General features: G+C 48.4%; 1 protein-coding gene across 6 annotated transcripts in view; it reads left to right on the forward strand.

Annotated features, from left to right (window-relative positions):
• The window catches only part of POLE (DNA polymerase epsilon, catalytic subunit), a 53,530-nt gene that overhangs the window by 1,840 nt on the left and 29,056 nt on the right, over positions 1 to 22,634 (forward strand). For all 6 annotated transcript variants that reach the window (XM_025473465.3, XM_035706513.2, XM_025473470.3 and 3 more), the window contains exons 2-23: positions 4,471 to 4,612; positions 4,983 to 5,063; positions 5,466 to 5,510; positions 5,661 to 5,753; positions 6,027 to 6,181; positions 7,129 to 7,270; positions 7,401 to 7,481; positions 8,211 to 8,318; positions 8,838 to 8,948; positions 9,191 to 9,276; positions 9,590 to 9,709; positions 11,044 to 11,176; positions 11,269 to 11,382; positions 11,493 to 11,705; positions 11,897 to 12,004; positions 16,040 to 16,168; positions 16,247 to 16,349; positions 16,454 to 16,600; positions 17,001 to 17,146; positions 20,099 to 20,247; positions 21,470 to 21,562; positions 21,762 to 21,906. In XM_025473465.3, coding sequence (XP_025329250.3) covers positions 4,471 to 4,612; positions 4,983 to 5,063; positions 5,466 to 5,510; positions 5,661 to 5,753; positions 6,027 to 6,181; positions 7,129 to 7,270; positions 7,401 to 7,481; positions 8,211 to 8,318; positions 8,838 to 8,948; positions 9,191 to 9,276; positions 9,590 to 9,709; positions 11,044 to 11,176; positions 11,269 to 11,382; positions 11,493 to 11,705; positions 11,897 to 12,004; positions 16,040 to 16,168; positions 16,247 to 16,349; positions 16,454 to 16,600; positions 17,001 to 17,146; positions 20,099 to 20,247; positions 21,470 to 21,562; positions 21,762 to 21,906 — 2,644 coding nt within the window. The remainder of the gene's footprint in view (positions 1 to 4,470; positions 4,613 to 4,982; positions 5,064 to 5,465; positions 5,511 to 5,660; positions 5,754 to 6,026; positions 6,182 to 7,128; positions 7,271 to 7,400; positions 7,482 to 8,210; positions 8,319 to 8,837; positions 8,949 to 9,190; positions 9,277 to 9,589; positions 9,710 to 11,043; positions 11,177 to 11,268; positions 11,383 to 11,492; positions 11,706 to 11,896; positions 12,005 to 16,039; positions 16,169 to 16,246; positions 16,350 to 16,453; positions 16,601 to 17,000; positions 17,147 to 20,098; positions 20,248 to 21,469; positions 21,563 to 21,761; positions 21,907 to 22,634) is intronic.

The raw sequence follows: 22,634 nt of genomic DNA on the forward strand, positions 1-22,634 counted from the left end.
GGGGGGGGTTGTGAGGGGACCAGGAGGGGTGTGAGGAGGGGGGGGGCTGTGAGGGGACCAGGAGGGGTGTGAGGTGGGGGGCTGTGAGGGGACCGGGAGGGGTGTGGGGGGGGTTGTGAGGGGACCAGGAGGGGTGTGAGGAGGGGGGGGGTTGTGAGGGGACCAGGAGGGGTGTGGGGGGGGGCTGTGAGGGGACCAGGAGGGGTGTGGGGGGGGCGGCTGTGAGGGGACCAGGAGGGGTGTGAGGGGGGCTGTGAGGGGACCAGGAGGGGTGTGAGGGGGGCTGTGAGGGGACCAGGAGGGGTGTGGGGGGGGGGCTGTGAGGGGACCAGGAGGGGTGTGGGGGGGAGCTGTGAGGGGACCAGGAGGGGTGTGGGGGGGGTTGTGAGGGGACCAGGAGGGGTGTGAGGAGGGGGGGGGCTGTGAGGGGACCAGGAGGGGTGTGAGGTGGGGGGCTGTGAGGGGACCGGGAGGGGTGTGGGGGGGAGCTGTGAGGGGACCGGAGGGGGGGTGTGGGGGGGAGTGTGAGGGGACCGGGAGGGGTGTGGGGGGGGCTGTGAGGGGACCGGGAGGGGTGTGAGGGGGGGCAGCTGTGAGGGGACCAGGAGGGGTGTGGGAGGGGGCTGTGAGGGGACCAGGAGGGGTGTGCGGGCGGGGGAGCTGTGAGGGGACGGGGGGGGGTGTGGGGGGGAGTGTGAGGGGACCGGGAGGGGTGTGTGGGGGGCTGGGAGGGGTGTGAGGGGGGCGGCTGGGAGGGGACCAGGAGGGGTGTGTGGGCGGGGGAGCTGTGAGGGGACCAGGAGGGGTGTGGGGGGGGGCTGTGAGGGGACCGAGTGTTTTGTGCCCCACAGGGGCCTGGACTAGGGTCAGTGAGCGCTACCCAGCCCCACCGCCCGCCATGCAAGCTTTGTGAATAGAAACAAGTGAACCGATTGATCGATCAGGTCGGTCGAGTAATGTCTTTCAGATAATGTATTCGTTGCAGAAGTTCACCTGTAGACAACAAAAAGTACATATATTCTTACATCGTGTTGATCTTTAATAAATATCACAAATGCTGTTTGTTGAGTGTCCAATGTGAACAAAGAATCCTGTCTATCGTATGCATATGACTTGTCACTGCTCGTTTTTTTTTTTGGCAAAACTAGAATCCAGTCCAAATTGGTCATCAAGATTCTTGCTTTTTTTAGTACCCTGCTGCCAACTTTGCAGTTTTCATTGTTTCTTACAATATGCATCAAAACCTCCTATGGTAGATATGTTACTTTTATTTTACCAAGAAACAAACTAATAATAAGTTTGAACGCTGTCACTTTAGAAATAAATAAAAATACAAAGAAACAATTTCTTTGAGTTAGTTGTAGATTCTTAGGCAGTTGTAAGAAATTACACAGATCCCATGCACTCATAAGCCAGTTTCTCCAAGTGGTAATGTAGTTTACTAGAGCACAAGGTCACAACCAGGAAATTGATGCTCATACACTGAATGGACACTCGTTATGTATTATGTGTGTATTTAGTTCTGTACACATTGTGTGTTTCTGACCCTGGCCATAATCAAGACACAGAATAACCCTTTTGTAGCCATGTCCACCTTCATTCCTCCCTCTTCTTCATCCACGGCAGCCACTAATCTTCTCCACCTCTAATTTTCTTTCAAGAATTCTACTTAAGTTGGATTAAAAGTGTTTAATTTGGGGAGGTTGGCTTTTTTCACTCAGCATAATTCCCTTGAGATCCATCCAAGTCATTGCATGAATCAGTTCAGTTTCTTCTGTTTTATTGATGGATAGTATTCCATGGGATGGATATAACATAGGTTAAGTATTCACCTGTTAAGGGCTATCTGGGTTGTTTTCACACTTTGGCTATAATGAAGTGGAATGAATGTTCACACATCAGTATTTGTATCAATGAGTTTTCATTCCTCTGGGGCAAATGCCCGGGGCGGGGGGGCAGAGAAAGAGTTTTCTTGTTGTTGTTGTTTTAAGATTTTATTTATTTATTTATTTATTTATTTATTTAGATTTTATTTATTCATGAGAGACAGAGAGAGAGAGAGGCAGAGACACAGGCAGAGGGAGAAGCAGGCTCCATGCAGGGAGCCCGCTGTGGGACTCAATCCTGGGTCTCCAGGATCACATCCCTGGACTGAAGGCAGCGCTAAAGCACTGAGCCACCAGGGCTGCCCCAGATTTTATTTATTTATTTGACAAAGAGAAAGGTTAAGGAGGCAGAGTGCTAGGCAGAGGAAGAAGCAGACTCCCTGCTGAGCAGGGAACGGATGTGGGACTTGATCCCAGGACCCTGGGATCACGACCTGAGCTGAAGGCAGACAGTTAAATGACTGAGCCACCCAGGGAACCCCAGAGAGAGAATCTTTTTTTTTTCTTTTTAATAAAATAATTTTTATTGGTGTTCAATTTACCAACATACAGAATAACACCCAGTGCTCATCCCGTCAAGTGTCCCCCTCAGTGCCCGTCACCCACTCACCCCCACCCCCCGCCCTCCTCCCCTTCCACCACCCCTAGTTCGTTTCCCAGAGTTAGGAGTCTTTATGTTCTGTCTCCCTTTCTGATATTTCCCACACATTTCTTCTCCCTTCCCTTATATTCCCTTTCACTATTATTTATATTCCCCAAATGAATGAGAACATACACTGTTTGTCCTTCTCCGACTGACTTACTTCATTCAGCATAATACCCTCCAGTTCCATCCACGTTGAAGCAAATGGTGGGTATTTGTCGTTTCTAATGGCTGAGTAATATTCCATTGTATACACAGACCACATCTTCTTTATCCATTCATCTTTCAATGGACACCGAGGCTCCTTCCACAGTTTGGCTATTGTGGACATTGCTGCTAGAAACATCGGGGTGCAGGTGTCCCGGCGTTTCATCGCATCTGAATCTTTGGGGTAAATCCCCAACAGTGCAATTGCTGGGTCGTAGGGCAGGTCTATTTTTAACTCTTTGAGGAACCTCCACACAGTTTTCCAGAGTGGCTGCACCAGTTCACATTCCCACCAACAGTGTAAGAGGGTTCCCGTTCCTCTGCATCCTCTCCAGCATTTGTGGTTTCCTGCCTTGTTAATTTTCCCCATTCTCACTGGTGTGAGGTGGGATCTCATTGTGGTTTTGATTTGTATTTCCCTGATGGCAAGTGATGCAGAGCATTTTCTCATGTGCATGTTGGCCATGTCTATGTCTTCCTCTGTGAGATTTCTCTTCATGTCTTTTGCCCATTTCATGATTGGATTGTTTGTTTCTTTGGTGTTGAGTTTAAGAAGTTCTTTTAGATCTTGGAAACTAGCCCTTTATTTGATATGTCATTTGCAAATATCTTCTCCCATTCTGTAGGTTTTTTAGTTTTGTTGACTGTATCCTTTGCTGTGCAAAAGCTTCTTATCTTGATGAAGTCCCAATAGTTCATTTTTGCTTTTGTTTCTTTTGCCTTCGTGGATGTATCTTGCAAGAAGTTACTGTGGCCGAGTTCAAAAAGGGTGTTGCCTGTGTTCTCCTCTAGGATTTTGATGGACTCTTGTCTCACATTTAGATCTTTCATCCATTTTGAGTTTATCTTTGTGTATGGTGAAAGAGAGTGGTCTAGTTTCATTCTTCTGCATGTGGATGTCCAATTTTCCCAGCACCATTTATTGAAGAGACTGTCTTTCTTCCAATGGATACTCTTTCCTCCTTTATCGAATATTAGTTGGCCATAAAGTTGAGGGTCCACTTCTGGGTTCTGTATTCTGTTCCATTGATCTATGTGTCTGTTTTTGTGCCACACTGTCTTGATGACCACAGCTTTGTAGTACAACCTGAAATCTGGCATTGGGATGCCCCCAGATATGGTTTTCTTTTTTAAAATTCCCCTGGCTATTCGGGGTCTTTTCTGATTACACACAAATCTTAAAATAATTTGTTCTAACTCTCTGAAGAAAGTCCATGGTATTTTGATAGGGATTGCATTAAACATGTAAATTGCCCTGGGTAACATTGACATTTTCACAATATTAATTCTGCCAATCCATGAGCATGGAATATTTTTCCACCAGAGAGAGAATCTTAAGCAGGCTCCATGCCCAGTGTGGAGCCCAGTGTGGGGCTCAGTCTCATGACCCTGAGATCGTGACCTGAGCTGAGTCAGGCACAAGAGTCAGGCACTTAGCCGACTAAGCCCGTGGGGTGCTCCTGTGCATTTTAATATCTTATAAGGCAGCAGTGTCTTGCCATGATGGTTATTTTTATTAGTGTTCTGGTTACAGAGTTGCATAGGTTTTGAGGCTCCTTCCCCAGTCATGGTTCCTGCAACTTCTATTATTTTAATGAACTGTTTGGCCAAGGCTTTTCAGGGAGGCATCTACTATGTGGCATCCAAAATGCTTACACTGGGTGAACTGAGGGTTGCGGGAATAGATAGTGTCATGATTGGTGAAGACAGAATTTCCTTTCTCCTTTCATTCAGGGATGATGGCCTCTCCTCTTCTGTCTCAGCACTTAAGCGCCTGGAGCGCAGTCAGTGGACAGATAAGATGGATTTGCGGTTTGGTTTTGAGAGACTCAAGGAGTCTGGGGAGAAGACGGGCTGGCTTATCAACATGCACCCTGTAAGCACCTGGGCAGTTGCACTCTCCTTGTGGCTTAGGCCTTTGAAGAGTGGGTAGTGCAGCTGGAGATGGGATTGTTTGTAGCTCTCCTCCTTATTTAATGTCACTGGGCTGTATAGAGGTTACTGGGAATATAAAACTGAGGGGTGTCCCTGTTAACCTATAAAAAGTTTTCAAAGATGAGGGAGAGATTGAGAGAAATCCTCATTTGGAAGATGTGGTATGGTTCTTTGTGAGTAGGGTTGGTAGTGTTTATGTGGGGGTGGAGAAGGGTTTTGTTTTTGTGCTCAGTTTCCCAGAGTAGGAGCAAGAGGGTTCTTGTACTGCATAGAGGATAACCTTGTGCCCGTGTTGACTCATTCTCTCACAGACTGAGATTTTAGATGAAGACAAACGCTTAGTCAGCGCAGTAGATTACTACTTTATTCAAGATGATGGGAGCAGATTTAAGGTAAGCTCCTGAACCCCAGGCAGCTAAGACCCACTCAGTGATGAGGTATAGGTGGGGTCCAATATGCCAGGTGTTCATTTATCTGGGAGGAGAGGGGTTGGGAGGCTTCTAGTGTTCAGCTGCTTGAAGCATGTCAGGGACATGGACCCCTTGAAGCTACATGGGTCACTATTTAAGATATCATAACCAGCTTGGAAAGACCGAGATTTTGTTTGTCTCAGACTTTCGCTCCTGCCATATGTGCAGGTCCTAATTCCTGACTGTGTCATCTGGTAAAAGATGTCAAAGTCAAGGACACGTCGGATCTTGGCTGCTTGTGGGTATAACTGCAAATAGCCTGTCTTCACTTTTCTCCCTTTTTTTCTTTCTTATTGCCCCTGAATGGGTTGGTGGCTCTTGCAGGTGGCCTTGCCCTACGAGCCGTATTTCTACATTGCAGCCAGAAAGGTAAGTCTGTCGTCCATAGAATTAAGTCACATGACCTGTGCCTCATTTTATAGGGGGGGCTTCAGAACTGAAAGAGGCCTCTAGAGGAACATACAAGGAAAACAATAGTTTTTACTAATAGGAAGTCTTTTCATTCTGATCTTGATTTAGGGTTGTGAACGAGAAGTTTCATCTTTTCTCTCCAAGAAGTTTCAGGGTAGAATTGCTAAAATAGAGACTGTCCCCAAAGAGGATCTAGACTTGGTGAGTATCACCTGGACCTTCCAGGGTAAATGAGGCTGAGTCTACCCTGCTCCTGGGGTGAGATGGGAAGAAGCCAAGTTGAGCACCTATGCGATGTGACTGTCTATATGTCTTCTTAGAGAATTCTAGTGGTATAGAGTTGGACAAGATGCTTTGGACTTGCCAACTCTTCTACTTGTGTATTTACTTTTGAGTTGTTCTCCCTTTATTTTTTTACCCCAAATAAAGTCCTTTTTCTCTTGAACTCATGAACACAATCTCATCACTTTCTAGCCAAATCACTTGGTGGGTTTGAAGCGAAATTACATTAAGCTGTCCTTCCACACTGTGGAGGATCTTGTTAGAGTGAGGAAGGATGTCTCCCCTGCTGTGAAGAAGAACCGGGAGCAGGGTCATGCTGGTGATGCCTACACAGCTATGCTGTCCAGGTAAGCCTTGTAAGCAGAGCAGCTAGGCAGTCCACAGGACTGTTTTCCCATTTTTCATAGGTTGACAAGATGAATAGGAAGCAGGAATGCTCAGCAATGAAGTTAGCCTTAAGGCTCTGTTCAGTGTGGATACACTTGCAAGCAATTAGGTGGAATTTCTTTTCTTAAAATAAATTAAAATTATTTATGAGAGCAAGGGAGCAATGGGAGAGAAAGAGGGAGAGGAAGAGAGAGAATAATAAGGAGGTTCCACATCTAGCACAGAGCCAGGTAGGGGACTTAATTTCTGCATCTTGAGGTCATGACCTGAGCCAAAATCAAGAGTCAGACGCTTAACCTAGCCACCTAGGTGCTCCAGCCTAGGTAGAGTTTATGTGTTGCATTTGTGTTAAATGATTTCCTGGGTTGTAGTTTTAACTGTGCCTCTTTCCTTACATAGGGGTGGATTTCTGGCTGTGATAGTAAGGACATTTTGGATTCCCAGTGACACTACTTTTTTTTTTTTTCCTTTTTAAGATTTATTTATTTGAGAGAGCGAGCAAGAGCTAGTGTGAGCCTGGGGAGAGGCAGAGGGAGAGAGAGAATCCCAAGCTGACTCACCGCTGAGTAGAGAGCCTGATGTGAGGCCTGATCCCAGGACTCTGGAATTATGACCTGAGCTGAAGGCAGACACTTAATCCACTGAGCCACCTAGGCACCCCAATTTTTAAAAATTTTGACTTACATTTTATAAGACACATGTCCTAAGTGTGCATAGAATTTCCTCTGTATGGCCTGCTGCTTGTGGGAGGATGTCATCCAAGGCCATTCTCTAAGAAGAGCCTCTTTGGTCATCTCTGCCACCTTGATTTACCTTCTGTGTTTATTCCACATAGATTCTGGTCTTCCCTCTTTTTTGACCCCTAGTAGGGTATAGTTGAATAAGCTGGCCTCTCTTTGTTTTGCAGCGTTCTGCAAGGGGGCAGTGTGGTTATTGATGAAGAGGAAGCCTCTAAGAAGGTCACTGACCAGTTGGACAATATTGTGGACATGCGAGAGTATGATGTGCCCTACCACATCCGCCTCTCCATTGACCTGAAGATCCATGTGGTGAGTGGGCCATTACTTTGGGCAGCCGGATGGACAGTCAGGAGGTGACCCTGAAAGGATAAATCTGTAGAGATACACACCTCCCAGGACAGATGCAGAGCTCTTTATTAACGTGCTGCATGTCCTGCAGGCTCATTGGTACAACATCAGATACCGAGGAAGTGCCTTTCCTGTGGAAATCACCCGCCGAGATGACCTTGTTGAACGACCTGTGAGCACTGCTTGCATTTCCTCCATCCTGACTTTTCCACTTATTTCTGGAGAGATCTCATTTGGTGCTGAAGGATGAATTTGATTCAGACTTGTTTTTCTTTTTCCTCAAATACTTTAAAAAGTTGCAGAAAAATATTTTTTTTGGGGGGTGGTCAGTTTCTGACCGAGTATAATTTCATTCTGTGCTTACGTATCACCATATGATGTCTGTGTTTGAACTGGGCTGGATCTGAACATTTGAGGGAAAGCTCTGACTTCCATTTTGAGTGGTTGATGGTGAAGTGTTGTGGTGAAAAGTGAATTTATAATTGGCAGACCTTGATTCAGGATGGCTTTATGTTCTTGGGCAAGTCTGTACTCTGTTTTCTCATTTCCAGAATGAGAAAGCATTTCTACCACCATCTCCTATCTGGATTATCATAAAGGGGTCATGCATTTGCATGCACATCGAGACTCAAGTGTTCTGTAATTCTAGGATTTTCCTATCATGCTCCAACCTCTCATATATGTTTAAGTCTTCATAACCATCAGTGAATCATAGAATTCTTGATATAGGTCAGTCAACCCCCAAATGCCTGTCTCACTTCTTTTGGAACCTCTCCCTGTGGCAGCTCAACTCTTGCTTTTAGCAGCTGGAGGTGGAGGGGTGGGTGTTGAGATGACCATTGGGGTCTCTGGAGCTCGAATTGGTTTATGTCCAGCTTAACAAGACATCTCATCCCTGCAGGACCCTGTGGTTTTGGCATTTGACATTGAGACAACCAAACTGCCTCTCAAGTTTCCTGATGCTGAGACTGACCAGATTATGATGATTTCCTACATGATTGATGGTCAGGTAAGTGGTATCTTTTGGGATTTAAGCTTCCTAGGAGCAGGAACCTTGTCTGGTCCCTAAACCAGAGCAGTATCCACACTGTGGTTAATATATTTTGGGTGAAGGCAGCCTGGGTGGCTTAGCGGTTTAGTGCCACCTTCAGCCCAGGTTGTGATCCTGGAGACCTGGGATGGAGTCTCACGTCTGGCTCCCTGCATGGAGCCGGCTTCTCCCTCTGCCTGCCTCTCTCTCGTGTGTTCTCTCTCTCTTTCTCTCTCTCTCTTATAAATAAATAAATAAAATAAAAAAATACGTGTGTGTGTGTATGGTGAAAAATTAGTGAGTTGAGTTCAAGAAAGTGAACAAACAAGCCATACTCCTTCCTTCCAATACAAATTTGAGACACTTGGTGCTCTTCTTGGGAGAACTGGGGGCCTTCCCATTGCTGCAGATTCCTATGGTAGGGTCTTCTGCACCAAAAGTATAGTGTTTTGGCTTTGTGTGTCCTAACTCGCGCTGACTGGCGCACGCACTTTCTAGGGCTACCTCATCACCAACAGGGAGATCGTTTCAGAAGATGTCGAAGATTTCGAGTTCACCCCCAAGCCAGAGTATGAAGGACCTTTTTGTGTCTTTAATGAACCTGACGAGGTAAAGAGGTATTCCTTGGGAGACTGCCTAGTATTTGGGGTGAAATGGGAGGAAGAGGCACAACCCAGCAGTGTGCTGGACTGGATATTGAGTGGTGTGGTCCTCATTCACATTGGTGGCACAGGGTGAGTGTGAAAATAGTGACACGAGGTCCCTGCTTTTCCTAAACTTGGGGAGGGGTGCTTGGAAATAGCTCAAAGAGAAACAGAAATTCTCTGACAGCTAAGAATCATTGAATTCAGGTTCATCTAATCCAGAGATGGTTTGAACATGTCCAGGAGATGAAACCCACCATCATGGTCACCTACAATGGGGACTTTTTTGACTGGTAAGTCTGATGTCTTCTTTGTGAGTAACTAAAATGCGTTTGGGAGGGGATGTTGCACAGTGGTGTGAATATACCGCTTACTGCTGCCGAACTGTACACTTACTTACAAGTGGTTGAGATGGAAGGAAAGTGTTTGGGAGAGAAGGGAGGGATAGGAGGAATGCCACTTGGTGGCCGAAGAGGCTCCTTGTATTTTGAGGAGAAGTGTGGGGCTTCCTGGCTTTGCTTAGGGGTGTGCTAGGCGCAATCTTCTTGTCTCTGAGGGACTGAAGGATAACTGCCCATGTGCTTGTCGGTCTTCCCTTATCCTTAGGCCGTTTGTGGAGGCCAGAGCAGCAGTCCACGGACTAAGCATGTACCAGGAGATCGGGTTCCAGAAGGACAGTCAGGGAGAGTACAAGGCATCCCAGTGCATCCACATGGACTGTCTCAGGTAGGCCCGGCAGCTCATCGCACTATCTTAGGAGGGCCTTCTGTGACTGGAATCCAAAGCTCCTTTCTTGCACTACTGGTCCTGTTCACCTCCCTTTGAGGAAGGGGCCTTCTGAGAAGCAGCAGCCATCACCTTTGAGGACAGTGGCTGGGGCTCTGGCTAGGTCCAGGAATGTGCTGTCTTCATCATGTGCTCTTATTCCTTCTGCCAGTAAACATGTTAGCATTGGACCTGCTAGGGAAGCCAGAACAGAAAGATGGCCAAGTAGAGTAAGGTCTTGATGCTGTGAAAGCCCCCCACAAAGGTGGGGGTGCAGCAGCCAAGGATGTCCACACTGGAGATAGGCATTTGACGGGGCTCAGGGTGTTGAGAGGAAGGCTGAAGGGAAAGGAGGTTTTGTGGGCCCCTGTCCCCTGTGGGGAGGTGAATTTTGGGGAGCCATTGACACACTTAAAGTTTTATCTCTTTCCTCTGTAGCCTTGGCATTACCGTGCATGGGTTGGAAGGGGCAGGCCAAATCATAATTAGGATGGGAGTGAAGAGGGATGGACTTGGGGCCGGGGGCCTGTGGTCCTGTGGTTTGCGGTGGGCTTCTGGGCAAGGAGCACATAGGTTCTAGGTGTAAGCAGGCCTGGGAACCCCATTCCCATGGGGCATGGTGATCAGCGGTCTCTGAGGAAAGGACGTAAAAGGATGGTTGGGGGCTCTCAGAGGAGGTGGCAATACTGGGAGGCCCCAGGGGGCATTTCTGAAGACAAGGATGGCAAGAGTGTGGAGGCCGAGGGAGGTGAGACTCGATGCAGTCAAGAGACAGCTGTGAGTGCTAGAGACCTAGCTGTGTCAGTCATGGGCTGAGCCATGGGGAGGATGTGGAAATGGGCACAGGGTGAGGGGTGTAGGGTGGCTTCCTGTTTCCATGCTGAAGGGGTTGTGTGAGGAGAGAACAGGAGTTTAAAACTAGGGCCTGGGGGCGGGGAAGAGCACAGCAGACTAGCAGCACCCACAGGAGAACCCGGAGAGGTTGAGGGAGGCCGGAGGTTATGGGTTCCCACTTGTTCATCTTTATATTTCTCCATGAGGGAGAAAGGGAAGCCATGGGGCTCAGAGGACTGGCCCTGGCATGTCCTCGTGTTTGTGGGCACATGGATGAAGCCAGCTGGATCTGGGGGAAAGGCTTCACGGGAGGCCAGGGCCTGCACTGTGTGGGGTCTTAGTGGAGATCTTTGGGGTGCCTGTTAGAACTGCATCTTTCTGGGGTGTATGCAGCTTTGCCATCTCTCATGGTTCTCTGTCTTTATCTCAGACTCATCTTTGACCTTTGGTCTCGTTCCCAGGTGGGTGAAGAGGGACAGTTACCTTCCTGTGGGCAGCCACAACCTCAAGGCAGCTGCCAAAGCCAAGCTAGGCTATGACCCAGTGGAGCTGGACCCTGAGGACATGTGCCGAATGGCCACCGAGCAGCCCCAGGCACGTGCATTTCCTCACTATGTCACTTTTAGCTTTGATGTTGTGCCTGCTTGGCTCCTCATTGCTCTTACTCTCTAATGTTTTCTCCTCAGACTCTGGCCACGTACTCCGTGTCAGATGCAGTGGCCACGTACTACCTGTACATGAAATACGTCCACCCCTTTATATTCGCCCTTTGCACCATTATCCCCATGGAGCCTGATGAGGTCAGTGCCTCTCCTGGCCCCATGTGCGCAGTGGAGCCGGGCCCAGCAGCTGATGTGGATGTGGCTGTGGGATTTTGACATGTGATTGAGGCCTGGTGTCTCCCCCACAGGTGCTGCGGAAGGGCTCTGGGACTCTCTGTGAGGCCTTGCTGATGGTGCAGGCCTTCCACGCCAACATCATCTTCCCCAATAAGCAGGAGCAGGAGTTCAACAAGCTGACAGGTGATGGCCACGTGCTGGATGCCGAGACCTATGTGGGTGGCCACGTGGAGGCCCTTGAGTCAGGCGTCTTTCGCAGTGACATCCCCTGCCGGTTCAGGATGGTGAGCCTCTCTGGTCTTCCTGGCCTCACCCCTTTTTTGCCCTGTGGATTCCTCCCTAGGCCTCCTTTGTCTGGGCTGCCCTGGACTTGGCTCCTCTGAAGCAGTCTCTGCAGTGTCCCACCTGAGGCAGATTGGCTGGGGCAAGGGCACTTCCCATCTCATTCCTGTCCTCTCTTGGTCATTTGTGCTAGAATCCTGCTGCCTTTGACTTCCTGCTGCAGAGGGTGGAGAAGACCATGCGCCATGCCATCGAGGAAGAGGAGAAGGTGCCCATGGAGCATGTCACCAACTTCCAAGAGGTGATGTTCCACTGGCCAGGGGAAATGGTCTTTGCCTGCCCTGCCTGTAGACCGGCTTCTTTCAGTAGCATGTTTGTCACATACCTCCTGGGCCCTGACACAGATGACACAGGGTCTCTTCTGGTCTGGCTGTGGGGGGCAGGACAGTGTTGTGGTCACAGTGAATGACCCAACTTGGAGACGTAGGAGAGTTTTACAGGGAGACGGGGTTCTTGGGCTGGCTCTTGGAACATCATGGTGGGTGGATGTAGGGCAGAGGTGAGTGCTGGCTCTCCTGCTCAGTTCATTTGGACTATTCTATAGGCAATGAGGAGCCATTGGTTTTTATTTTTCGTTAAAGAGACTTTAAAAGTGCTGAGAGTCAGTTCCTACGAGTGATGGAGTATAATATAGTGACCTTAACACCTATCAAATAACAGCACCATTTACAACGTGCCCCAAGCCTGGAGACCCCAGGTACCTCCCAGCTTACCAGTCCTGGTCTTCAGACACGGCAGTTCTCAGGTGCCTCTGCTGAGCACTGCTCAGCACTGGGGGGTACTGAGAGACTAGTGGTTTGGAATTTTTACCAGTTTTAGGATTGATTTCAGGAAACATTCTAATTGGCAGAACTCAAGTCAATTTGCGTACTCTGGAAACTGAAGTGCTATGCAGCGGTTGTCAGCTCCAGTTGCCATTTGCTTCAGGAACTCTTTTTTTTTTTTTTTTTTTTTTTAATTTATTTATGATAGTCACAGAGAGAGAGAAAGAGAGAGAGAGGCAGAGAGAGAAGCAGGCTCCATGCACCTGGAGCCCGATGTGGGATTCGATCCTGGGTCTCCAGGGTCGCGCCCTGGGCCAAAGGCAGGTGCCAAACTGCTGCGCCACCCAGGGATCCCTGCTTCAGGAACTCTTAAGGGACAATATGTGAAGAGCGTCTAGGCTGAAAACCAAACATGAGTTAGCACCTCAGAAGGAACAGATACTACTTTCAAGTTGAAGAAGTGGCAGTATGAGTATGGTGTGCTGGGCAGAGGCCTCCCGACGCCCGGGGAAGCCCAGCAGGGGGCTCCCAGACGACAGGGAGTGGTCTGCGGGCTGTCTCCATAGTGGTCTAAAGGGCAGCCCAGGGTTTTTAGGGAAAGGAAAACAGGCTCATCACGTTTCTGAGGGACCATCCCAGCTCCAGGATGCTGACAGGAGGTGCCAGCTAGGGGTCTCAGCAGCGTAGGGCTCATCCTCTGGGAACTTTGCCTCCCGGGTAGCATTTCAGAACATGACTCAGGATAAAGAAGGATGGAGTGTCTGTTCTCCTAAAGATTCATTAGCTGAGAATTTAGTAACAAACAGAAGGTATTGATGCTTCTGGGATTTCCCAATCTATAGGATAGATTTTACTTTTTTTAGTTATGTTTTTTTATGATTTTTGGTGTGTTTTTTATCTTGACTGCTTTGGAGGAAGGGTTTTAAGGAGTCTTTTAATTCTAAGGGCATTTTTGTGTTCAAGTGATATTTCTCACATGACTGCCAACTTTAACATATGGCCACTTTCCTGGTTAATCTTGTGTCTATTTAGATGTTTTCCAGTTTACTCAAAATGGTCTAAAACAGAAGTGGGCAGATGATAGCCTGTGAGACCCATGTAGCCACCAAGCTAAGAATGGTTTTCACGTTTTTAAAATGTTATGAAAAAAAGAGTATGTGACAGAATGTGTGGCCACAAAACCTAAAGTATTTATTATCTGGTCCTTTACAGAAGTTTGCCGCATTATTAGATTAACCTGTGAATATACTAGTTCTCAAACGTGGGGATTGCATTCCTTGGTGTTGTGTACATTTGGTGCAGAATGAATTTACCAGATAAGTGCATGTTAATGCTTTGATTTAAGTAGATGTTGTGTTTTGGGGAGTGGATAAAAATATCTGTTCATCAGAAGCCATACTTTATTTTTTAGGACAGTATTTTTGTTTCTGGAGGCTCCGTTCTTTTCTGATGTGCTTCATCTTTTTTTTTTTTTTTTTTAATGGACTCTTTCTCTTCCTTTTAGAGTTTTAGTCTTCAGTATTTTTTTTTTTTTTTTTTTTTTTTTTTTAAAGATTTTTTTTTTTTAATTTTTATTTATGATAGTCACACAGAGAGAGAGAGAGAGAGAGGCAGAGACACAGGCAGAGGGAGAAGCAGGCTCCATGCACCGGGAGCCCGATGTGGGATTCGATCCCGGGTCTCCAGGATCGCGCCCTGGGCCAAAGGCAGGCGCCAAACCGCCGCGCCACCCAGGGATCCCAGTCTTCAGTATTTTTAATTGTGCTCATTTTCCCACATTTAGGAGATTTATTCTCAGATTCTCAGGGCTTCCTCCCACTGGGTATGCTCTTGGTCATGGGGTATTCTTCTCTCTGAGATTTGGAATGTGAATTTTTTTTTTTTAAGATTTTATTTATTTATTCATGAGAGACACACAGAGAGAGGCAGAGACATAGGCAGAGGGAGAAGCAGGCTCCATGTAGGGAGCCCGATGTGGGACTCGATCCCGGGACTCCAGGATCACGCCTGGGTCAAAGGCAGCACTAAACCGCTGAGCCACCCAGGGATCCCTGGAATGTGAATTTATATTCAGCAGAGAGTCTCAGGCTGAGACTATAAGGAGCTGTCAGGTTCTTTGATGTTGTTTCTGGGCTGGAGTCCCTTCTTATGTGGATCCATGGCTGGAGGGTTCCTAGACTAAGTGGAGAGTATAATGTCAACCACACACTTGTTGGAGGGACCAGTCTGTGGTTGCCAGGTGCTCAGGAAGACTTTCTCCAGGAACCCAGAAGAGATGTGATTCTACTGAGCAGACTTCTCTAGTTTATCCTTTCACAGAGGTGGCCTTTGAGGATCTGGCCTTTATTTGGGGTTCTATTTCGTCTCCCTGTTGTGTGCAGGTTGCCGCTTGCCAAAGAGGCATGGGAAATGTGTGGGAGCACTCACACTGAGGGCTGAAATGGCCAGCCTTGGGAAGGCTTGTGTGTGAGGCTGGGACTTGGGGTTCAGGGGTCCTCAACTTCCTTGGACAGGAGTGCTGCGTGAACTTTACTCACGTATGCAAACACTGTTCATGCCGAGCATCCGCTTTCTTTCTCAGAGTCAGCAGTGTGTGTGCAAGCAGAGGACCCTACCTGACCAGCCCCAGTAGGGACCGTGAGCCCTGGGCCTGTGAGCCTCCCTGCACCAAGGCACTTGGCATATGTTGTCCTAGTTTGATGCTGGGAGCATGAAGCTCATCCCAGCTCAAACCTAACTTCCTGACTCTGCCCCATGTGCCTTTTCCCTTGGCTGGTTGAGTTCTATGTCCTTTCACTGTGAGTCACTGCACTATGGCGTGGTCCTGGGGACCCTGACACAGCCTGGTGTCTGCCAGGGCATAACCAAATTAGCTCACTGCTCTGGTTTTGAGTCTACTCTTTGCTTTTGCCCTCTGTGGGTAACTTAGAAGCTAACTTCTACATTTACAGGGTTCTCATATTTCATGCAGGATATCTGGGTATTTGGGATCAGGAGGACTTTTTAAGCTAACTGCTCATTTTCTGGTTTATAAAGAAATGCTGGAGACCATCTAGCACCGAGGATCAGAACATAGCATTTGGGCTAAGGGGGCCTATGCTTGAGCCCCTGCTAATCTCTTGTGACTTCTCATCTATCAGGTGAGGGGTTGCTAAGGGAGGGGTGTCACATGCCCCCACCATGCAGGGCACCCAAGAAGAGTGCTGTTGATATTCTAGCCGGGTCTTATCCTCATTGATGGATGGCCCTGCCGTGCAAGGCTACTACTCTCTCACAGTTTTCTCCCAACCCTGAAGGTCCTCTAGGGCAGAGGCTTCTGCTCCCCGATATGCTGTCCTCCTTAGGGCTCTGTCTTTTCTTGCAAGGGTCCTGTACATCCAGGCCCTGGTGTTGGTGGCCATTGTTTACTGTCCTTCTGGGACCTACGGGTGCTTTCTTTGTAACCGACAATACAATGACCATACAATCTCAAGTTTTTGCCTTGGGTGCCACTCCTTTGTCCTTTCTCTTAGGTGTGTGATCAGATTAAGACCAAGCTCACCTCCCTGAAAGATGTTCCAAACAGAATAGAGTGTCCCCTTATCTACCACCTGGATGTGGGGGCCATGTACCCTAACATCATCCTGACGAACCGCCTGCAGGTGAGACAGATTCCCACATCAGCATTGAGCTCTTTCTGCCCAGACCCTAACTGATCCCCCTGCTGCCCTGCCCTGCAGCCCTCTGCCGTGGTGGATGAGGCTACCTGTGCTGCCTGTGACTTCAATAAGCCTGGGGCCAACTGCCAGAGAAAGATGGCCTGGCAGTGGAGGGGCGAGTTCAGTGAGTGCAACACCAGGGCGGGGGTGGGGTAGCTCGGTGGGGTGGCTCAGTGGGGACCAGATGCATAGGTCCCTGTCATGGACTCTCCTCTGTCACCCTCCTAGTGCCAGCCAGTCGCAGTGAGTACCATCGGATCCAGCACCAGCTGGAGTCAGAGAAGTTCCCTCCCTTGACTGCAGAGGGTCCAGCCCGGGCCTTTCACGAGCTCTCTCGAGAGGAGCAGGCTAAATATGAGAAGCGGAGGCTGTCAGGTGAGCAACTTTCAAATGCTGTGCCGCCTCTAACTTGGGCCTTTGTTGGGTCGTGTTGGTACATCACTGCCAGAGGTCACTTAAAGGAGATGTTGCACTAGATGAGATCACTGTGAATGGGTTCTTCCTACAGCCTTTATTTCTTCTTTAGTCAGTGTTCAGATGATGAATTCTCCTTACTGTGCTCTTGAGGAATTTGGTCCAGTCACACTGGGGCTGTCCTTTTCTTGATAGGATAAACCAGCATGTATCTTCCTGACTTTTCTGCTGCTTTGTGTTAACCTAGAAAGCTGCATTTGTTGGCATCTGTTGCTTCCTAGCTTTCTTTGGCTATGTCCAGGAGGCCTGGCTCCCTCCTATGTGGAGTCTCTCATGCTCCCCTGCTCTCTCTGGGCCTCAGATTACTGCCGGAAGGCATACAAGAAGATACACGTCACCAGGGTGGAGGAGCGCCTCACCACTATCTGCCAGCGGGAGAACTCTTTCTATGTGGACACAGTGCGCGCCTTCCGAGACAGGCGTTATGAATTCAAAGGTCTCCACAAGGTGAGCCTAACCTTTATGAGGTCAGGACAGAGTCTAGTTTCTGAGATGAGACTCTTTCATGTGGGCAGTTGTAACTTCTCCACCTAGGATGTATGACTCCCAACCTCTAGGCTCTCATGGGTTTGGAAAGTAACGAGTGCACAGTTGTTTTTAGCTTTTAAGAATTAAAAACTTGAGGCCTTGAAACTATTCTGAATGACTGCTTTTGAAATATTTATGTAGAGCCAGGGTCAGCATACTATAGCTGAGTAGTCCATTTTTATCAACAAACTTTTATTGGAACTGAGCTGCATTCCCCTGCAGCAGGAGGTGAGCCCCTGGCATAGAAACAGGCTGCACGAGTACAGTAACCACCATGTGGCCCTTTAGTTTGCCAGCCTCTGATGGGAAGAGGCAGAGGGCAATTTACTGACAGGTTTCATTCAGTATGATCAAGGAAGGTCCATAGCAACACCTCAGTGATCGTCGCAGATTGTTATTTTAGACTTGAGCAGGTGGAGTTATTTCTCCTGAAAGACCTTTCACGACTAGACTCCGTAAGGCCCCTGCTCTGATAGTTTCTTGTCATCACATTTTATTATTACTACCTGTTTTGCTGGTTTTTTTTTTTTGTGGTCAAATAGACATAAAACTTAACATATTTAATAAGCGCACAGTTCTGTGGCATTAGAGACATTCACACTGTTGTGCAGCTCCACCTCGTCCCTCTCCAGAACCCTTCATCTGACAGATGTGCCCATCCTTCTTCCTGTCTCAGAATTTAACTTCTGTGGGGCCTCTAGGTCAGTGGAGTCATGTGGTGTCTGCTGATGACCGGCTCCCTCCCTCAGCATCATGTCTTCAGGGCTCGTCCTGGTCGTGGCAGGTGTCAGAAGTTCCTTCCTTCTGAGACTGAACAACAGTCTGTTGTGTGGATGGACCACATTGTATTCACCCTTCATCCATGGGTGCTGGGTGGCTTCCACGTTTTGGTGTCTGAATGATGCTGCTGTGAACGTGGGTGTGCAATACCTCTTCAGGTCCCTGCTTTCAGTTCTTCCAGGGGTTTGCCCAACTGGAATTGCTGGGTCCTATGGTAATTCAGTTGTTAATCTTTTGAGAACTGCTGTATCATCATCTCATTTTGTTTCAATTGAGTATTAAGTTTCTTATTCCTTTGTCTCTCTTCACATAAGCACTAAAAGTATAGTGAGTGTATTTGTCTCATTTTTCAGAATGTAACTCAGTACATGGCAAGTAGTAGGTATTCAGTAAATATCTTCTTTTGTTTTTTAAATAGATAACAAACTTTCAAAAAAATTTCCTTCTCATACTGGTGAGAAGTGAAATATTTATGGCCTGCTCTGTGTGTCTTTGTTAGTTGCTCTTACTAGGGGCCTCTTGAGTAGCTCTTGTTACCCGAAGTCGAGTTAATACAGAGACATCTTGGCCTCAAGAAAGCCAGTCCCATCACAGAAATGCACCCCACAGTTTCTGCTAGCGAAGACTTGCTTCATCTCAGTGAAGCAGGTGTAGCTATTCTGCCACTGTGAGTCTCATCCACACACTGGGGATGTCCTCTGGCCTTGTCTTCTAGGCTGAGCATCTCAGGATGTGCAGCCTGTGGGTATGATGGCCAGGTGTCACCATGTGCCCCCCTCAGCTGCACTGGGTGGTGCTAGAGTCTGGTACCCCAGGCCCAGCATTCGTGATCTGTGGCTTCCAATCTGATTCAGATTCTAGAGAGCCTTTCATTCAGTCAAGATGTTTGTTGTCTATTTTTTGCCAGGCTTCTCGGTATTGAAACGCATTAGCCGGGGGAATGATGGTGAGATGTTATGGGGCAGGAGAAACTTCAAATGTTTGACAACTGTGACAGCAAGTAGGGACAGACATGCAGCTTGGGCAGGAGTGAGTTCAGGTGCCCCTGAGTGCCCATGCTGGTCACCTTTCCATGTGGGCAGTTCTATGGACTTTGACAAAAAACATACAGCTGTGTAACCACCACCACAGTGAAGAGAACATTTCCATCACAACCATTTAGAACAAGGTCCTTTGTTAGCTTGATCATGTCTCTTCCAGTGCTTGGTACAGGATCTGATGAGCAGCTCTTGGTCTACCAAGAGTCATGGCTCTTGAGTCAGTTATTATCTTGAGATGTTGCCTTTACTGCTGTGCATTTTTGCTCTCTGCCTGTTAGTAGTTTCTGAGTTCTGTTGTTGGAGAAGACCAGTAACTCAGATTATTGACTTCACTAAATCAGAGTAATTGGAATAATGGCGCATGTTGGGAACCCTGATACCTCTTGGGTGGCGTGAAGCCTCCGCCTCTGTTGCTGGTCTCAGACTTCGGTTTCATAATTTCTCTAGTTTACTGTTGGGTTCTGGGTTCTGTCCCAGGAGACTGAAGTTGTTCCAAGTGTCCAAGAGAGTTGCCATGGTATTTTCTCCCTGTCTTTGATCTCACAAGAATAAAAACATAATGTGGATACAATCCTTTGTGTTCAGAAGTCATTTCAGGACGTCTGCCTTACACCGGGGGCAGTGCTAGGTTACTGATGGCTCAGGACACATGGGGCCAAGTGTGTGGTTCCGGCCTGGCTGCAGGATTGTGGGTTGTGCAGACCTGGGAGGGACATGTTGGTACCATACCCTTGTTAAATTTTTCAGGTGCAGCAATAGTGTGGTGGTTGTATAAAATGTCTTTATTCTTACAAATTGTGTGCTGGAGTCTTTAGGGGGGGTCAGGTCATGATGTCTACACCTTTGCACTGGCTGTGCCTGTGAAAGGAAAGGGATAGAGTAAATGCTGAGGGTCAGCAGTGGTTTTTTGGAATTATCTATTGTCTTCAGTTCGGTTGATTTTTGAAGTTTTCTATAGATTTGAAATTTTCAAGCTATTAAACTTTTGGGCCTTTGTGTGAAATGTGAGCTGAAGAAGCTGGGAGGCCATCAGTGTTTTTGTTGTTTTCAGGTGTGGAAGAAGAAACTCTCTGCAGCCATGGAGGTGGGTGATGCGGCCGAAGTGAAGCGCTGCAAGAACATGGAGGTCCTGTATGACTCCCTGCAGCTGGCGCACAAGTGCATCCTCAACTCCTTCTATGGCTACGTCATGCGCAGAGGGTAGGCTCCTGCCTGAGGGCATGAGTCAAGGGAGAGCCAGGAGAGTTGGTGCCTGTGGGCTTCATTCTGAGGGAGGTGGGAGAGATCTGGCTAGGGCGGGGGGCTGGGGTACGGCCCCACTGTGTGGGGTGCCAGGAGATGCATACTACAGGCATGTTGTCTCCAGGTCTTGGGCTAGAGATGGTGATTTGGTAGATTCCAGTATATTTATTTGACTTAGTGAAAGTCATCACTTGGAGGCTGTGGCGAGGCTCCAGGCAGTCCCTGAGCAGCACAGCGTGACTAATGAGGGGTGTGAGGCCATTCAAGGAGTCAGGATGGCCAGGAATGGGGGGGCCTTAGAGCCAAGGTGGACTGTTTCTGATGGACTTGGGACCAGGTGGGACCTGAATGGTGGGCAAGGACCTTGGGGGAAGGGGGGGTGGGGGTTGTGGAGGCCTGGCCACTGTGGTAGGGGTCATGAGGAGGGTCAGCATGGTGGCTCTGGAGAAGGAAAAATATGGGGCACTGGGGATTAGGTTTGAGGGAAAGTTGTTTTATTTTTTGTTGTGGTTTTTTTTTTTTTTTTTTTTTTTTTTTTTAAGATTTATTCTAGAGAGAGAGCACGTGCTCACATGTGTACAGGACAGGGGGTAGGAGCAGAAGGAGGGAGAATCCCAAGCAGACTCCTCACAGAGCGTGGAGCCCAACACACGCCTTGATCCCATGACCTGAGCCAAAACCAAGAGTTGAATGCTTAACTGTCTGTGCTTCCCAGGCGTCCCTATTTTTTTTGCTTTTTAATGACAGAAGGAGGGGCGAGAAACAGGGCAAGAGTGGAGGCCCCAGGGGCAGGAGGGGTGGACCTTGGGTCACCTGACACCTCTAGATGAGACTTGGTTTGGGGGCAGTGAGGCAGATCTAGCGGGAAGCTGAGGCTGTTGCGAGCTTGTGTTTTCCTTGAGAAGTCAGAGGATGAGCATGGTGTCTGGGAGATGGGGAAGGCAGGAGATGGTGCTGGGGATGGTGAGAGGGCTCATGGGGACACACAACCTCTGGGCTGGTGCTGTGGCAGCCTGCTATATCTTCCAGCTCTGCACCCTGAAGGAAGCACAGAGGTGAGTGCTTCTGTGGTTCTCCTGCCCTGCTTCAGACAGCCCCTGCTAGGTGTCCTTCTCTTGCCCTCTAATGACCCTTTGAGGGGAGCCCTCCTCCCCCGCAAGGCTGTGACTCTCTTCCTCAGGGCTCGCTGGTACTCCATGGAGATGGCAGGCATTGTCTGCTTCACAGGGGCTAACATCATCACCCAGGCACGGGAGCTGATTGAGCAGATCGGGTGAGTGCTGTGCTCTGGTCAGCTGCTGTGAGTGAACAGCCTAGAAAGGAAGGGTGAGGAGTGGGAATAGGGAGTGAGCAGGTGGGTGTTGTGTTTCATGGGTCTCCAGCCAGGTAGGGCCTTCATGCTGGGTTTCTCCCTACATGGAGGAGGCCATGGTCCAGTATTCATATGGCCTTGCTTCTCTGTTTCTCTGAAGGAGACCCTTGGAGCTGGACACAGACGGAATATGGTGCGTCCTGCCCAACAGCTTTCCTGAAAACTTTGTCATCAAGACAACCAGTGTGAAAAAGCCCAAGGTGACCATTTCCTACCCTGGGGCCATGTTGAACATCATGGTGAAGGTGAGCCTGGGTCTCCAGGGAGGACCTGCCATCTGGGCCTGGGTTCCTAGCATCCTCACTCTGATGGAGATTTGGGAGGGGGACTGCATTGGCTCTCAGGTGTGTGTATTCCCTCTCCAAGCATCAGACTACCCTACCTGTGCCATTCGGCTTTTCTGTAGCCCGGGGATCTGTATAGAAAATGCTGTGCTCTTAAGTTTTCTCGTCTAGCACAGTGTCAGACTGTTTTACTTTTAACTTATTTTAAAATACTTGTAGACTTACAGAAAAGTCATGAAAATAGAACAGAGATTTGCATATATCTTTTAGCCAGCTTCCTCTCACGTTAACATCTGTAAACTGTTATCAGAACTAAGGAACTTATGTTGACACAACACTGACCAAGCTTGAGTCTTTATTTGGATTTCCCTGTTTCACCAGGGCTCCACACTGGTGTGCTTGTCCTGTCTCCTCTGTCCCTTCCAGGCTGGCCATTCCCTGTCTTCAAGGAATCCTGCTAGGTGTTTGTTGAAGGTGTCCCTTTTGGATCTGTGTGTTCTTTCTTGTCATTAGAATGAGGTCATTACGGGATGCCTGGGTGGCTCAGCGGTTGAGCATCTACATTGGGCTCAGGGTGTGATCCTGGGGTCCTGGGATTGAGTCCCCATCAGGCTCCTTGCGGGGAGCCTGCTTCTCCCTCTGCCTGTGTCTCTGTCCCTCTGCACTTCTGGTCACTTCTAGGTCAGCTC

Source organism: Canis lupus, chromosome 26 (assembly GCF_003254725.2).
Source record: "Canis lupus dingo isolate Sandy chromosome 26, ASM325472v2, whole genome shotgun sequence".
Classification (NCBI taxonomy): domain Eukaryota; kingdom Metazoa; phylum Chordata; class Mammalia; order Carnivora; family Canidae; genus Canis; species Canis lupus.